This window comes from Thermobia domestica, chromosome 3 (assembly GCF_964235325.1).
Source record: "Thermobia domestica chromosome 3, izTheDome1.hap1.1, whole genome shotgun sequence".
Taxonomy (NCBI): domain Eukaryota; kingdom Metazoa; phylum Arthropoda; class Insecta; order Zygentoma; family Lepismatidae; genus Thermobia; species Thermobia domestica.
Genome location: NC_137456.1, coordinates 9,071,368 through 9,090,598, shown reverse-complemented (window position 1 = coordinate 9,090,598; position 19,231 = coordinate 9,071,368). Strand labels below are relative to the sequence as shown.

Here is a 19,231-nt window from a genome sequence, read left to right as displayed (position 1 = left end):
GTTAGTTTTAATAAAACTTTTGTAGATTGTGAACAGAGTAAATACTCAACAAACAAAAACTTTTACTGTATTATATAAAAATAAAAATAAGAAAGTAGCGCGTTCTTAAGAGTTATAGCCTGCAAGTAATTAAATGTAGCCTCAAAAGTAGCACCATCCGCTACTTGTAACCCAATCTGGCAACACTGCGCTCTCATACAAGTCTCTTTGCTGAAAGGGACTTTAACGTCTCATCAATCAACAAACCAATCTATTGTGTCCTTCTTGAGACTCCAAAGGTCACAAACAGAGAGAGAGAGAGGGAAAGAAAGAGAAGGGTAGTAGCTTATCTATATCTATCTATCTATCTAGGTCTACAAGCAATTTCTATTTAGTACCAAAGAATCATATCAGAATTGTTAACTTCACCCTTCGTGTTGCAACGTGCCTAGTTTGTAATATGTCTGATGTGAAAATTTGAGTTTAGGTCCCTTTCAGCAGCGAGGCTATATGAAAAGTGACCCTACAGCTCAACGTGAGATGCGAACCACATGAGCTCCTCCCAGGAATCGAACCCGGATCTCCTACGCTAAAAGCACGTACGTTAACCGCTTAGCCACTTAAATCCTTAGCGATTTATTTAACCTTCCTAGCAATCTACCTTCTCCTGTAACATGTTGTTCTCCTGTTAGCTCGTTTCGCTGGGTTAAAATAAAATAAAAAAATAGTACGCAATATGTTCCACTAGTCACTCACGTTTTACTATTACTGAAGTCGTTCATTTTATATATATCTTTCCCCCCAAGTTTCAGGCTGAACTTGGATTTAAAAGGCATCGGAAGTGTCACTGTTCATCTCAGCGACCCCGAAAACTATGGATTCGACACTAATATCGGTCATTTTCGATCATTTATATATATATATATATATATATATATATATATATATATATATATATATATATATCCCCCTTTCCCTCCCGTAAGTTGCACCGTCAAAATGAAATCATAAAAAAACATCCCAGGTCCGAACCTCTTCAATGCTGAAAATTTAATCGAGATCAGTCGGGTGGTTCAACAGGTATAAGGTCACAAATAAAGCCACTTTCATTTTTTTTATTTATATAGATTACTAATAAACGAATATATATACTTCATGCTTCTTCTGTTATTTCCTAACCTTGGACTCTAAGAAAAAAGGCCTTTTCGGCAGGAACTTCTTTATGAAGGACTGTGTAAAATCATGTTTTGATAATTGTAACTGGTAAAACTAACCATCCATTCTCTCAAATATAAGAAATTTAATTGCGATTTATCTATGAAATTAAGTTTAATTATTCCTCACTTGCTAGGTTATGAACTTTCCATGTCTTCATTTGTAAATGAAATGAAATGAAATATTTAAGTTTTACGTCCTAAGATTATGCCAGTTAGGCTAAAGGAGACGATGATTAAGATATGCATGAAATAGTGGAATGGAGAAAGTGGGAGGAAACGCAAGAACCCCGAGAAAATCCACGCACATGGTGTTTGTTCACCACAAAGTTCAATGGCACAAGCGAACTAAGGACCCAATGCACCAGAGGTGAACGCTCTTCCACTGAGACACAGTGGGCCCAAGTCTTAATTTGTAACGTTAAAAATGTATTAAAGTATTTCCGTAAGTCTGATATACGTATTCAACTAACTCTAACCTAGTATCAAATCAAGGTAATTTTTAAATAATTATTAATCTTCTGTTAAGTTGCTTCCTTTATTTCCAAAAGTACTAAAACAGTTGTAATTTTCTTTCAGCTTTCTATCTATGGGAACCAAGGGAATTCAACACGTATAGATGTTGTGGCTATTGACAACTTAATGATAGTAGGAGTTGAAGATCAAAAAACTGTACCAATCTGTCAGAATACAAACCAGCCACCTTCAGCTTCAACTAGCTTACAGGGAGCCACACCATCAGAACTTCCTGACCTAAGCGCGTCACCAAACAATACTTCTGAGTTACCAGATATAATTACAAGTACACCAGCAGTAACATCTTCCATTTTGACCACTTTAATAACGCTGTCTTCTTTAGGTTCAACGGAAATATCAACCGTTCAACCTCCTACCACCTCTCGAATTGTGACGGAAACTCCTAGTATAGCTGAAACTTCTACCACAACTCAATCTACGCCCAATTCTGCCAACACAGAGTCCACAACGAAAGTGGAAGAAAACTTACCAACAGAATCTTCAAGTTCATTGCAAACTTCTGAAAGTTCTTCCACAGCATTACCTTCCACGGAAGAATCTGAATCTTCTACCACTAATGTTGTAACAACACAGGAAGCCACAAGTACAACACAGCTGTCAACAGAAGGGTCAAATATTTCCGTTTCATCAACCACTGAAGAACTTTCAACATCTTCAACACCTCGCCAAACTACCGGTAAAGGATCTACTAATTTGGTTGTTACATCTCCCGTATCCACAGAATCTACCGAAACATCTACAACAACCGAGAGCGCGATTACAGAAAATAACTCTACTTCCAATACTGAAGGTTCATCAGAAGAACAGACATCGACAGAAACACCACGTGCATCAAAATCAACAGATCTGCCAGAGACAACTGCGAGCACTTTGACGGAAAATATATCTCAGGGAAGTAATGAAAATAACGAAGGTAGTAGCGAGAACAGCCAAACAAGCAACGAAAATAATAAGGGAGACAATGACAACAACCAAGAAACCAACGAGAACAGTCAAGGAAGTAATGAAAATAATCAAGGCAGCAATGAAAATAACCAAGCTAGCAACGAGAATAGTCAAGGAGGCAACGAGAACAACGAAGATAGTAACGAGAATAATCAAGGAAGTAATGAGAATAACCAAGGCAGTAACGAGAACAGTCAAGGCAACAATGAAAGTTCTCAGGGAGGAAATGAAAATAATCAAGCAAATAACGAAAATAGCCAAGGAAGCAACGAAAACAGCCAAGAAAATAATGAAAATGAACAGGGAAGCAATGAGAATAGTGAAGCAAGCACTGAGAGCAGCCAAGGAAATAATGAGAATGGGCAGGGTAGCAACGAGAACAGCCAAGGAAATAACGAAAATAACCAAGGAAGCAACGAAAACAGCCAAGAAAATAATGAAAATGAACAGGGAAGCAATGAGAATAGTGAAGCAAGTACTGAGAGCAGCCAAGGAAATAACGAAAATAGCCAAGGTAGCAACGAGAACAGCCAAGGAAATAATGAAAATGGACAGGGAAGTAACGAAAACAACCAAGGAAGCAATGAGAATAGTGAAGGAAGTACTGAGAGCAACCAAGGAAATAACGAAAATAGCCAAGGAAGCAACGAAAACAGCCTAGAAAATAATGAAAATGAACAGGGAAACAATGAGAATAGTGAAGCAAGTACTGAGAGCAGCCAAGGAAATAATGAGAATGGCCAAGGTAGCAACGAGAACAGCCAAGGAAATAACGAAAATAACCAAGGAAGCAACGAGAACAGCCAAGGAAATAACGAAAATAACCAAGGAAGCAACGAAAACAGCCAAGAAAATAATGAAAATGGACAAGGAAGCAACGAAAACAATCAGGGAAGCAATGAGGATAGTGAAGGAAATACTGAGAGCAGCCAAGGAAATAATGAGAATAGCCAAGGTAGCAACGAGAACAGCCAAGGAAATAACGAAAATAACCAAGGAAGCAACGAAAACAGCCAAGAAAATAATGAAAATGAACAGGGAAGCAATGAGAATAGTGAAGCAAGTACTGAGAGCAGCCAAGGAAATAATGAGAATGGCCAAGGTAGCAACGAGAACAGCCAAGGAAATAACGAAAATAACCAAGGAAGCAACGAAAACAGCCAAGAAAATAATGAAAATGAACAGGGAAGCAATGAGAATAGTGAAGCAAGTACTGAGAGCAGCCAAGGAAATAATGAGAATGGGCAAGGTAGCAACGAGAACAGCCAAGGAAATAACGAAAATAACCAAGGAAGCAACGAAAACAGCCAAGAAAATCATGAAAATGAACAGGGAAGCAATGAGAATAGTGAAGCAAGTACTGAGAGCAGCCAAGGAAATAACGAAAATAGCCAAGGTAGCAACGAGAACAGCCAAGGAAATAATGAAAATGGACAGGGAAGTAACGAAAACAACCAAGGAAGCAATGAGAATAGTGAAGGAAGTACTGAGAGCAACCAAGGAAATAACGAAAATAGCCAAGGAAGCAACGAAAACAGCCTAGAAAATAATGAAAATGAACAGGGAAACAATGAGAATAGTGAAGCAAGTACTGAGAGCAGCCAAGGAAATAATGAGAATGGCCAAGGTAGCAACGAGAACAGCCAAGGAAATAACGAAAATAACCAAGGAAGCAACGAGAACAGCCAAGGAAATAACGAAAATAACCAAGGAAGCAACGAAAACAGCCAAGAAAATAATGAAAATGGAGAAGGAAGCAACGAAAACAATCAGGGAAGCAATGAGGATAGTGAAGGAAATACTGAGAGCAGCCAAGGAAATAATGAGAATAGCCAAGGTAGCAACGAGAACAGCCAAGGAAATAACGAAAATAACCAAGGAAGCAACGAAAACAGCCAAGAAAATCATGAAAATGAACAGGGAAGCAATGAGAATAGTGAAGCAAGTACTGAGAACAGCCAAGGAAATAACGAAAATAACCAAGGAAGCAACGAAAACAGCCAAGAAAATAATGAAAATGAACAGGGAAGCAATGAGAATAGTGAAGCAAGTACTGAGAGCAGCCAAGGAAATAATGAGAATAGCCAAGGTAGCAACGAGAACAGCCAAGGAAATAATGAAAATGGACAAGGAAGCAACGAAAACAATCAGGGAAGCAATGAGGATAGTGAAGGAAATACTGAGAGCAGCCAAGGAAATAATGAGAATAGCCCAGGTAGCAACGAGAACAGCCAAGGAAATAATGAAAATGAACAGGGAAGCAATGAGAATAGTGAAACAAGTACTGAGAGCAGCGAAGGAAATAATGAGAATGGCCAAGGTAGCAACGAGAACAGCCAAGGAAATAACGAAAATAACCAAGGAAGCAACGAAAACAGCCAAGAAAATAATGAAAATGAACAGGGAAGCAATGAGAATAGTGAAGCAAGTACTGAGAGCAGCGAAGGAAATAATGAGAATGGCCAAGGTAGCAACGAGAACAGCCAAGGAAATAACGAAAATGGACAAGGAAGCAACGAAAACAATCAGGGAAGCAATGAGGATAGTGAAGGAAATACTGAGAGCAGCCAAGGAAATAATGAGAATAGCCAAGGTAGCAACGAGAACAGCCAAGGAAATAACGAAAATAGCCAAGGTAGCAACGAGAACAGCCAAGGAAATAATGAAAATGGACAAGGAAGCAACGAAAGTAACCAGGGAAGCAATGAGAATAGTGAAGGAAGTACTGAGAGCAGCCAAGGAAATAACGAAAATAGCCAAGGTAGCAACGAGAACAGCCAAGGAAATAACGAAAATAGCCAAGGTAGCAACGAGAACAGCCAAGAAAATAATGAAAATGAACAGGGAAGCAATGAGAATAGTGAAACAAGTACTGAGAGCAGCGAAGGAAATAATGAGAATGGCCAAGGTAGCAACGAGAACAGCCAAGGAAATAACGAAAATAACCAAGGAAGCAACGAAAACAGCCAAGAAAATAATGAAAATGAACAGGGAAGCAATGAGAATAGTGAAGCAAGTACTGAGAGCAGCCAAGGAAATAATGAGAATGGCCAAGGTAGCAACGAGAACAGCCAAGGAAATAACGAAAATAACCAAGGAAGCAACGAAAACAGCCAAGAAAATAATGAAAATGAACAGGGAAGCAATGAGAATAGTGAAGCAAGTACTGAGAGCAGCCAAGGAAATAATGAGAATAGCCAAGGTAGCAACGAGAACAGCCAAGGAAATAATGAAAATGGACAAGGAAGCAACGAAAACAATCAGGGAAGCAATGAGGATAGTGAAGGAAATACTGAGAGCAGCCAAGGAAATAATGAGAATAGCCAAGGTAGCAACGAGAACAGCCAAGGAAATAACGAAAATAGCCAAGGTAGCAACGAGAACAGCCAAGGAAATAATGAAAATGGACAAGGAAGCAACGAAAGTAACCAGGGAAGCAATGAGAATAGTGAAGGAAGTACTGAGAGCAGCCAAGGAAATAACGAAAATAGCCAAGGTAGCAACGAGAACAGCCAAGGAAATAATGAAAATGGACAGGGAAGTAACGAAAACAACCAAGGAAGCAATGAGAATAGTGAAGGAAGTACTGAGAGCAACCAAGGAAATAACGAAAATAGCCAAGAAAGCAACGAAAACAGCCTAGAAAATAATGAAAATGAACAGGGAAACAATGAGAATAGTGAAGCAAGTACTGAGAGCAGCCAAGGAAATAATGAGAATGGCCAAGGTAGCAACGAGAACAGCCAAGAAAATAACGAAAATAACCAAGGAAGCAACGAGAACAGCCAAGGAAATAACGAAAATAACCAAGGAAGCAACGAAAACAGCCAAGAAAATAATGAAAATGAACAGGGAAGCAATGAGAATAGTGAAGCAAGTACTGAGAGCAGCCAAGGAAATAACGAAAATAGCCAAGGTAGCAACGAGAACAGCCAAGGAAATAATGAAAATGGACAGGGAAGTAACGAAAACAACCAAGGAAGCAATGAGAATAGTGAAGGAAGTACTGAGAGCAACCAAGGAAATAACGAAAATAGCCAAGGAAGCATCGAAAACAGCCAAGAAAATAATGAAAATGAACAGGGAAGCAATGAGAATAGTGAAGCAAGTACTGAGAGCAGCCAAGGAAATAATGAGAATGGCCAAGGTAGCAACGAGAACAGCCAAGGAAATAACGAAAATAACCAAGGAAGCAACGAGAACAGCCAAGGAAATAACGAAAATAACCAAGGAAGCAACGAAAACAGCCAAGAAAATAATGAAAATGAACAGGGAAGCAATGAGAATAGTGAAGGAAGTACTGAGAGCAGCCAAGGAAATAATGAGAATAGCCAAGGTAGCAACGAGAACAGCCAAGGAAATAACGAAAATAACCAAGGAAGCAACGAAAACAGCCAAGAAAATAATGAAAATGAACAGGGAAGCAATGAGAATAGTGAAACAAGTACTGAGAGCAGCGAAGGAAATAATGAGAATGGCCAAGGTAGCAACGAGAACAGCCAAGGAAATAACGAAAATAACCAAGGAAGCAACGAAAACAGCCAAGAAAATAATGAAAATGAACAGGGAAGCAATGAGAATAGTGAAGGAAGTACTGAGAGCAGCCAAGGAAATAATGAGAATAGCCAAGGTAGCAACGAGAACAGCCAAGGAAATAACGAAAATAACCAAGGAAGCAACGAAAACAGCCAAGAAAATAATGAAAATGAACAGGGAAGCAATGAGAATAGTGAAACAAGTACTGAGAGCAGCGAAGGAAATAATGAGAATGGCCAAGGTAGCAACGAGAACAGCCAAGGAAATAACGAAAATAACCAAGGAAGCAACGAAAACAGCCAAGAAAATAATGAAAATGAACAGGGAAGCAATGAGAATAGTGAAGCAAGTACTGAGAGCAGCCAAGGAAATAATGAGAATAGCCAAGGTAGCAACGAGAACAGCCAAGGAAATAATGAAAATGGACAAGGAAGCAACGAAAACAATCAGGGAAGCAATGAGGATAGTGAAGGAAATACTGAGAGCAGCCAAGGAAATAATGAGAATAGCCAAGGTAGCAACGAGAACAGCCAAGGAAATAACGAAAATAGCCAAGGTAGCAACGAGAACAGCCAAGGAAATAATGAAAATGGACAAGGAAGCAACGAAAATAACCAGGGAAGCAATGAGAATAGTGAAGGAAGTACTGAGAGCAGCCAAGGAAATTACGAAAATAGCCAAGGTAGCAACGAGAACAGCCAAGGAAATAATGAAAATGGACAGGGAAGTAACGAAAACAACCAAGGAAGCAATGAGAATAGTGAAGGAAGTACTGAGAGCAACCAAGGAAATAACGAAAATAACCAAGGTAGCAACGAGAACAGCCAAGGAAATAACGAAAATAGCCAAGGTAGCAACGAGAACAGCCAAGGAAATAACGAGAATAACCAACAGAGCAACGAAAACAGTCAAGGAAATAATGAAAATAATCAGGGAAGCAATGAGAATAGCAAAGAAAGTAACCAGAATGACCAAGGCAGCAATGAGAACAGTCAAGGGAATAGCGAGAACAGCCAAGGTAGCAACGAGAACAGCCAAGGAAATAATGAAAATGGACAGGGAAGCAACGAAAACAACCAGGGAAGCAATGAGAATAGCCAAGGAAGTAACCAGAATGATCAAGGCAGCAATGAGAACAGTCAAGGGAATAACGAGAACAGCCAAGGTAGCAACGAGATCAGTCAAGCTAGCCGTGAAAGTAATGAAGGGACCAATCAGAATAATGAGGACAGTAATGAAGGTTCAATTATTCCACCATCAACAACTGACATTTCATTGGTGCCCACAGAGAGTACAACAAGAATTCCACCAATATGTCTGCAGCTATCAACTACACCAGATTCATCCTCGGAGGCAAATGACAATAGCAATAATAATCATGGAAATGGAAATAATAATGGTAATCACAACCATGGTAATGGAAATAATAATGGTAATCATAACCATGGTAATGGAAATAGTAATGGTAATCACAATCATGGGAATGGAAATAACAACGGTAATAACAACCATGGGAACGGAAATAGCAATGGTAATGGTAATAACAATCATGGAAATGGAAATAACAATGGTAATAACAACCATGGGAATGGAAATAGGGATGGTAATAGAGAACAGAGAAGTGACATTGGTAAAGCAAATAACGAAAATGAAGAAAAATACAGAATAGAAAGAGCAATTCATCCAAGATTCAAACATTTATTCTTTTAATTAATATTACGTAATTTTAAACATGTATATTAAGAATGCATTGTTATTTCCTACATATTTTCAGCTCTGTTTTTGTAGGAAATTATTTATTAAGACCCGGCTACTTACTAAAAATAATATAAAATTTACCATTTTTCTTTTCCTTGTTTATTGATAAGTGAAAGGAGATAATGAAATGCAACTTACCACAATCATAGATAATGATATTTTACAACAGAAAATGTGAACCTGAAGCATTTTCAGTGTTGCCATCCATTGAAATTACAGTGTTGCCAGAATACCAACTTCCCAAAAATCTAAGTTAAGAGCAGTGACTAGAAGAACGAACTCAATTGCACTTTTGATTACTTATCATGCTCTTTTCCATCCTGTGAACTACTTTTTAAACAACATTATTATTTAGTTTTAATAAATATATGTTCAAACTATATTGTTTATTACAAACTAAATACAACTATTATTTAAAAGGTAGTTCACAGGATACCAAAACAACATGATACGTAATCAAATGCAGTTGTGTTCGTTCCTCTAGTCGCTACCTTAACTTAGATTTTGTGGGAAATGCTATTCTAGCAACACTGTAATTTCTATGGATGGCACCAGTGAAAATTCTCCAGGTTCATATTTTCTGTTGTAGAATAACATTATCTATGATTCTGGTAAGTTACATTTCATTATCTCCTTTCACTTATGAGAAATAAGCAAAAGGAAAATGATAAATTTTGTATTATTTTTAGTAAGTCAGGCTCTTAATGTAAAAAAATTCACAGTATTTTTTATTTTTTTAAAAAAATTTATCAACTATTATGTTATTTATCGTAAATGATATTTATGTATCAGAGCATGAATCTCAGAATGTATTTTTTTTTGGTTTTTATTATTATTATTCTTATTTCATATATAAATAAAGCTATATTTTTGTATAACGTTTTGTTTGTTCTCAAGATGACGATGTTGAAGCAAGGATTCATATGGAATCCCTGTATGAATAAGATAAAAATATCATAAATTGTATTTTTGTTTCTTGTAAGCATTATAATGTTTTAATAAACTTACTTGTTACATTTGTTTGTTCCTTATTATAATTAATAATGTATTGGATATAACTTGACAACTTGTTATACACGTGGAAAGATACATACGTGTTTCTACAATAAGTAAGAAATTACCACGAAACTACTTTGTTAACAATGTATTTTGTACACTTTCGTGGTCAGTCGGCTAACGCACGTGTCCCTGTGTTCCTAGTTCCAATGTTGATTCTGGGTGAGATTATTCGCCTTGATTATAAACCGAACAATTGGTTCAGATTAACTTTAAATAGTACAATTCATTTTATATGAAGAGTGTTACGTAAAACCCCGTTAATTCCACTTTGGTTCGATTTTTTTTTTGTCGTTAAAACGAACTTTGAAGCTCCTGCTATCTATTGCCAAAACCCATTAAATTAAGGTAAAAAGTGATTTAAATTTGGCTTGCTATGCTCAAGTTTCGTAGTTGATTCTCTTCTTATCAAGCATTTTGGACCCATAAAAGTAAAGAAGAACCACATTCGAACATCGATATGTCACCTGGAAGATTAAAAAATAGTCCCCGTCAGCATCAACGACCTTCTGCCAACGTTCTGGAAGGCCATGGATTCCATCGTGGTAGAACGTGGTGAGCCGTGAAGCGAAGAAGGTATCAAGCGCATTTTGCACCTTTACTAGGGATTTGAACTGACGTTCTCTAAAGTGATATCCAAGGAATGGAACAGGTGATAATCGGACGGTGCAATGTCCGGGAAATATGGCAGATGCAATAGTGTTTCCCATCCAAGGTGTACAATGGTGTCCCAGGTCATAATAGTTACTTGGGGCTTAGCATTGTCCTGTAACAAGAGAACCCTTTTGAGATTCAGAAGTGCTGGCTCCATAGTTTTAAGTTTTTCTTGAACACGGCTTAACTACTGAAAGTATACAGTTGCTTTGATGCTCTGAGCAGCTGGTAGCAGTTCCTGATGCACGATGCCGCGAGAAGTCCACCAAACACACAGGAGACCTTCATCTGGTGCAGTGCTGCTTTCAGGTGTTTTGGTACCGGTTCATGGAATGCTAACCAATGATGACGGCGCCGTGGAGCTTCGTACAGGATCAACTTCTCATCACATGTCGACACCCTGTCCAGAAATTTCTCCTTCCTCAGACAAGACAGCAAAGAAACACAGGTGTCTGCTCGTGTTGCCTTCTGGTGGCCCGGAGTCAAATCATGTGGGAGCCATCGATCTAACTTTTAGTGGTTCCCAAGTTGATGGAGGTGCTGCCGAATGGTTTCTCTACTCACACTGAATTGTACTCCCAGTTCCTCACATGTCTGTCCACTGCTCGCCTCAATTGCTGACTGAAGATCTTCATTTTGTACATGTATTGGACTTTCGGCACAGGGTACATCTTCAAGTGTTTCGTCAACGTCCTTAAACTTGTTAAACCACCGCTGTACTGTCCGCGTAGTCACGACACCCTCACCAAAAACTTTGTATATCTTCCACTCAGCTGCAGCAGCATTTGACCCCAGTTTGAACTCGTACAGCAACACGCCCTATGACGCTCTGTGGAGGTCTCATGTTCACTCTGTCCGTACGCAAATTCACTGTGTAACTGAACTGCCACAACCAGGTAGTATGTTGGATATACCCATAACATCAACTGATCTTCGTCTTATCTCCATTCGCATTCAACTCACAGTGTGAGGGCCAATGGAACAGAGACCTCCACAAAAAGAGACAGAAGTTTCTTGGTTATCTTTATACATGGACTTCCGACCAATTATACAAGGCAGTCATTTTTAATGAATCTGCTTCTAGACTAAGTACCTCTGTAGTATCAACATTTTGATAATGAATACCTTATAGAAAATACATTGATATTCTGTATATTCTGATAATAGAACTCAAAATGTTTATAAACCAACCAAATTTAATTTTAAGAACTACAACGGAAACAAAGAAAACAAGATGAGAGAAGTTTTTTTTTTTTTTTTTTTTTTACGGATTTTAAAATTAGTTTTCAGTTATTGTTATGTTAAAACCCGCTAATTCCAACATATTAGGTCAATGTTTAGGCCTACTTAACTACCAACAGCATGCAAAATGGCGTTTAATACGTCTTCCTACAACTGATTTATCCGTATTAGGCCTATCATTGTGTAAAAATATTATTTTGTCTCTGAGCAGTTTTGATTTTTTTTTTTTTTTTTTGTTCTGTACGAGGAATGCTAAAGAAAGGCTACAAAGCCTATTATGGTTTACATATGAGACATAACTGAAAGATAAACATATCTAATGATAGAGGGCACTCAACGCTAGTCTGTGATGTAATCACAGGTTTTATTCGACCGCTTATCACAAGGGTAGATAATGTTTTCTATACCATTTCCACAGTAATCCGCGTCAAGTTCTCGTAGCCACCATGAGGCATCGGTTTTAACATAATCACATGCCAGATAATGGTGGACAGCCACTTTTTGCTTTAGATTAGGACAAAAGGTGAAAGTCGCTGGGGCTAGGTCAGGATTCTAGAAGTGGTGCCCTAGTCATTCCAAGCGTAAGGTCAATGGTTGAAGTACCGGGTCTACTGATATGTCCAGGGTTGCCATTAATAACATTGATCCGTCTTTGTTTGAAAGCACGATACCACTTCCCTACATGTTGCTTTGAAATTTAGCTCTCCGCAACAACTTGTACAGTTTGCCTATGAATGTTAGCAGGTGTAGTATTGTTGGCCCATCGGAACTACACCACTGACCTCACTTCTAACTCTTAACCAATTTTCCAGATGACATCATTTTTAATTTCCGGTTCTCGGGTATGCATGATCAGAGTTGAGTTGATTTTAGTTTAGCGTCCCTTTCAGCAGCGAGGCTATATGAGACGTGGACCTACTAATTAAAGTGGAATCCGAACCACATGAGCTCCCGCCGGGAATCGAACCCAGGTATACATGACCAGAATCCGAGGTCTTCAAACCTGCACCAAGGCAGACATATTATTAATTTGCAAATACAGTTTCGTTACGTTACAGTGGATGACATGAAAGTTTTATGCCTTGTAATTTTTTTTCGATCATCCCTCGTAAAATTTGTTATAGTGGACGTAACGGGCTTTTAAAATAACAGTCATCATATCGTTGTAATTTTGAAAAGAAATGAAATGAAATCTTTGAGTTTTACGTCCCACGGTTATGCCGGTTAGGCTAAAGGAGACGGTGATGATGAGTAATGAGTGAAATCAAGAAAGTGGGAGAACCCCGAGGAAACCCATGCACACGGTGTTTGTCCACCACAAAGTTCACTTGGTGAGAGCAGGGTTTGAACCCGAAATCCCATGCACCAGAGGTGAACGCTCTACCACTGAGTCACCGCGGCCTAATTTTGAAAAGGGTATTAAACTCTAATCAATTAACCAATCAATCGTATACTCATTTTCTAAAGAAAAAAAATGAAAATAATAATAAAGCCCTCTCCCCTACGTATACGTTTAGTATACGAGGACCTGAGTTTCACTCCCAATGAGAAAGAATCAGTGGTTCAGACCTTATTTTACACATTAGTCCTTGTTTATATAGCATGGCTGCTAACAAGTTAGATAAATGTTAAGTTCTACGAAGATTGTAAATTCTATCCGAAAATATCTGTACGGTCCTAGTCCTTTAAGCTAACAGGCTGCTGGAAGTCCTTTTATGCTAACATGAAGGTCCCACGCCACTTCTTTTCTTCCACTTTCCATATTTCCTTCTCCACTTCACCAGATAGTGTGTTCGCCGAGGGACATCACCCTTCATATGTAACGGACTAAAATAGCCATAAATGTCGGAAGCTCAGAAGTATAATTCTTAATCGTAGTCTCAATGGCCCATGTATGGCGAAGAAGCCGTTACATATCCGCTTTTACGATCAGAGCCAGGACAAAGAGAAAAGTTTGAGCAAAGAAAGGGTAGAGAACGAATCGAATGGAATAAAGCAAGTGTTGCCAGTGTACGATTAGTTATGAGTCAACGAGTAATGTATTTGCAGAATTATCTACACGGTTTGCTACCGTTGTTTACTTGAAACCACTAACTGCTAAAAACGCTAGTTTGTTCTCTCTGTAACGTTTATTGCGAATACGAGCACAAAACTGTGACGTCACAGAGAATCCAATTTGAAATTATTGCTCCTTAAATTCTGAGAGACAGGAATTTTAAATTGCTTGTTGTGATAAAAACATTTCTGTAATAAAGAATAATACGTTGTATCTTGAAAATATAGACATATGAAATTGGAAACACATCAAAATGAAACGAAATATTTCAGTTTTACGTCCCACAGCTATGCCGACTAGGCTAAAGGAAAAGGTGATGATGAGAAATGAATGAAATGGTGGAATGAAGAATTTGGGAGGAAACGAGAGAACGCCGAGAAAACGCACGCGCACGATGTTTGTCCACCATAAAGCTCACTTGGATCGAGCTGAAATTGAACGAAGGACCCCATCCACCAGAGGTGAAAGGTCTACCACTGAGCCACCACGACCTCAATTATATAAATATTATAAAAGTATGAAATTGGAAACACATGAATGTTCTGCTCCGCAACGGACATGCGGCGACCGGAGTGCTGGGTTGTTTGGTAGTGGTGTGCTATAGCAAACTCCATATTATCTCAGAAGCAATGGAACGACAGTTCTCAATGAACTGAACAGATGGCGATAGTGTAAAATGGATGGCTTTTCTGATTTCCAAAGGGTAAAATGTTGATGCTCGGTTATGTGCTGCGAATGTGACGAAAAGAGTAGGTATGTTGTGTGTGTCGTGTGGGACAGTATCCAAGGTGATAGCCAACAAAACTACATCGGCGAAGGGGAACAGTGATCGAAGTAAACCCTCAGTTTCAGGCTCCGTCGATCATTAAAGCATATTGTCTAACAAAGTTACATATATTGCCACAGTTTATGTACTTTTATCCTGGAATACTTATTATTCGTACTACTATACACTATTCATAACATAAATAAGGACTCCTTAAATGTGTTAGGCTTAATATCCAACATATTATAGCTATCTGACGTAGGTATACATAACACCAAACTTGCATAATCTGTTATATATGCAGATATTCTAATCTGTTATATCTTCATTATATTAATAATTAAAAACATATATACCACACTATTACCTAGCAACTGAAGTCAACATCGATTCATTGCCATAACGACAAGTAAATTACAGAAATCAACTTAAAAACTTGAAATAATCAACAAACAAATCAATATTAATTAATACATTGTTAGTGCAACATTTAGAAGCACTTTTTGTCCTAAAGATTACAACACACAATGATACATAAATGTTATCGTAGCATAAAATGGCTCCTGAAAGACGGAACTTGTTGTCATATACAAATTAACAAAATAAGTCTAGACCGTAACATGATAAACTTATTATATCGTATACATTTGCTCACTTGATGAATAGCAATCAAATAATTACAAATACATTCAAATTTCGTTTTATCAATTTTATATTAAAATCATTTTTTATTTTATATACAGTAGAGCGTCGATTATTCGAAGTAATTGGGGGACATGGGTGTTCGGAAAACTGGTTTGTTCGGATAATCGAACTGTACATATTTATTTGCCAAAAAGAAGTACTGTACAGTAAATTTATTCATAAAAACAGGCATCTCTTTAAGTATTACAAAGCAATGTTCCGCCAGCGGTGGCTCAGTGCTGCGACTACTGTGGGAAACTTGGTTTGGGAGTGAGGGGGATGATGGACGGTAGGGTGGGAGAGTAACAGGTGCGAGCGAGTACACAGTTCGGTTAAGCGGTCGTTCTGTTGACCGACGTTCGGATAATCGACGCTCTACTGTACTTCTTATACTCATATTTAAAAAATATTTTTCAAGAATTCATTAAAATGAAGGCATATCATTGTATAACAATTATAAATTATAATAAAGTATTGGTCTATTATCACATTGCTAAGTATACCAAGAATTACAACGATTCTATGTATGAGCCAGTTCAAATTAATATGCGATTCAAAAAATATAACATTTATATTGGTTCGGATTCCTGTTTGGACGCTAAAGATATATAAGAGATTTTTTTTGCAAACAAATGAAAACTAATCATGAACATAAATTAATGTAAAAATTAAAATATTGTCATTAAAATTAACATTGCAATTAGTAATTAGTAACAGTAAAATAAATCAGTTTGCGTTTTGCCGCACGCACATGCGTCAAGATGTGGAAGATGCCTAATCGTTCCTCACTATTGAAAAATCGTTTGGTAGAAAATTCTTTTAATCAAAATTAACTAGATGTACTAAAAGTAATATTATCAAGATTAAGCTTAGATAAGACATTCTGAGATACTAAAAAATATTTTTTAACAATTCGTAAACATTTTGATTTGGTATGTTGAGCAAGACACTATTTCTTCAAGTCATCAATATTGCGTGAACGCAGAAGTTTTCCAGTTTTAATGTTGTATAATTAAAACAGTATTGTGATTCTTCAGATAATCTTCAGGCGTTTTACCCATAATTAAAATGTCATCAGGCAAAAGAATGGCCTATGTTTAGCAGAAGGGGTCCAGCTATTTTCTCAAAAAAAAAAAAAAAATGAATTTTGGTAATTTCTGTTCACATTCGGTTAGTTTAGGGTAGGCCAGGTTAGTTTAGGTTAGGTTAGGTTAGTTTAGTTTATGTTATATTAGTGTAGGGGCCCCGCATAATTTTCCAAAAAATGATAGTATTTCGCTTATTTCTACCAATATAAGGTTAGTTTAGGTTAGTTCAGGTTAGGTTAGATTAGTTTATGTTAGGTTAGATTTGGTTACGTTATGTTACGTCTAAGTATTTGCATCATTCATTTCTCCTGTAAATTTTGTGTTTTTTTACGTGCTTCTGGACCCCTTGTATTAAACATACTCCAAAACATCTAATAACAATTACGAATCAGAAAGTATTGATATGTATCTACACAATCTAAAACCTTAATAGTTTCATTTCCAGAAAAATCAACTAAAGAATTTAAAGTATTATTACAAGAGTAAATACAAATTATTCTTATAGCAATGAAGAAAGGTTGCTGACACAGTTTTAACCCTCTCCACGTCAGCCACATCTAGTTTTATGTATTGGTCAGTGACGACGCCAGAGGGGGCAAGGGGGTGAGCACCCCCCTAGTAGCTTCTTCTGCCCCCCTGGCTGCCACCTAGACTGCCCCCCCAGACTCCTACAATCTTTAAACATTCTACATATAGTATTTTATATGAGTATCATAACCAATCTCATTGTCAAATTGTAGTCTACTGTCCATGCATTTACTATGTGGCAGATTAGTCCTCAGTCTCTCTTCTTTGAGCGTCTGGGTATGCACGCATATTTCTGTTTTCTAATTTAGCGCCTTTTCCGGTAAATTTTAGTTATACTTCTTTCTTATGATTTTTAATTATTGTGCCTAGCGAACAATAGTAGATTTGGTCGACTTGTTTTCTTCTCATTGGATCAACTTCGATTGGAAACAAAAGAAAGGTAAAACCAGTTACGTAACTTGTTTTTATTTGGTGCTTGGGGTCTCGGGTTGGATCCCAACCCCCGCCAAGTAAACTTTGTGGTGGACAAACACCTTGGGTTTCCTTGGGGTTCTCCCGTTTCCTCCCACTTTCTTCATCCCACCATTTCTTTCATTACTCATCATCACCGTCTCATTTAGCCTAACCTGTATAACCGTGAGACGTAAAACTCAAAGATTTCATTTTTTGTTTGTATTTATCCAGGTTTGAAGTTTTCAGTTTCATATTTTGTTTTATTTAAAACTTCTTTTTTCTGAAACATTATTCTCGGCTTTCAATATTCAAAGGATGTGCTTATAACAGCTTAGTTTGCAACTACCAGGGCTTATTTTATTGAAGGGGATAGAAAGAGTTGTCTTTTCCCTTTCTGCAAATGATAATAATAAATTTATGGAATTAAATTGATTCCCAATAAAACGTATTGTCAGAGTGCTGATCTTTCGTTAGTAATTGGTGTATACTAGTGCTCCCTTACTTATTTTGTTTCGAAGTACTGACGTGACGTCTACAGTATTGACTAGGAACTGCTGAAAAGTTCGTACTTTCACCCAGAAGGAATGCATGTGGAATGGTGAAGTTTTACTTCTTCTAAACTTCCCCCGAGAGTCAATATACTACCTTGTACAGTGCTCCAGTTTTTGCAGAAAAGTTAAAAAATCTGAAGATTTCCCTAGCACTACCTCTATCAGATCTAAAATGGAGTCCTTTCAAGTGCTATTTAAGTTTGGGGAATAAGTACACGTAATAGGTAGACGGAGCTAAATCTGCCGAATAAGAATTATGATCTAGACATTGAAACTAGATAATGCAATGCCAGTTGTGTTCGCAGGGGCTTGATGGACAGGTGTATTCTCCTGAAGGAGCATAATTCCTTTCTTCTAATTTTCCGCGGCGTTGAACTCTGAATTTTTCTTTCAGTTTTGTAAGTAATGTAGACAATCTGGATTAAATATCTGACCGTTGCGGAGGTAGTCTATGAGTACGACTCCATACTTATCCCAGAAGAATGTTGCAAACAGTTTCTCAACCTACTTCTGTGTCTTGAACTTCTTGGGGCGGTGGAGAAATGAGTGCTACTACTCCATTGACTGTTGTTTCGTTTCAGGATCATGGTGGCGCAACCATACTTCGTCTATGGTTACTGTTCGTGAGCGAAATTGATCAGCATTAGGGTCAAATTGGAAGAAGACTTCTCTTAATGCCGTTACTCTTTTATTTTCCTGATAGATAATTTGGGAACCTATTATGCCGTAAACTTTGCGCATACCCAAGCCATTCTGAATTATGCTACCGACGAGTTCCAAAGAAATGCACTGAACTGAGAAAGCGGGCTGCAGCCAGACCTCAGACTATAATAAGTATATCGTGAGTTTACTATACACTTTAAAACCTATATAAATAATAGCTTAAATTATTTTTATCACTCAAAAACTGGGGTGGCCTAGGCCCTCCAGAACCGGGCTATATCCACCACTGGCTGAAATGCTGTAATTTTCCAAAATAATGTCACAAATTTCATCCATGACTTCGGGAAGACCCATTGCTTTTAATCATCCTGGATGTAAAGCATAATTTGTTGACAAATCGCCACGTTTATACTAAGCCACTTCTTCACCACTGTATATAACGGAGGAGAGTCCCGTGATGTTTTACTGATTTCCTAATTATTTACTTCGGTGACTTTCCTTGGTGGAACAAAAATGTTATA

General features: G+C 37.7%; 1 protein-coding gene across 1 annotated transcript in view; it reads left to right on the top strand.

Annotated features, from left to right (window-relative positions):
• The window catches only part of LOC145682394 (uncharacterized), a 31,927-nt gene extending 22,011 nt beyond the window's left edge, over window positions 1–9,916 (top strand). Inside the window, exon 2 of the mRNA XM_081753998.1 lies at window positions 1,773–9,916. Coding sequence (XP_081610124.1) covers window positions 1,773–8,921 — 7,149 coding nt within the window. The 3' untranslated portion in view covers window positions 8,922–9,916. The remainder of the gene's footprint in view (window positions 1–1,772) is intronic.
• Window positions 9,917–19,231: the final 9,315 nt, after the last annotated feature.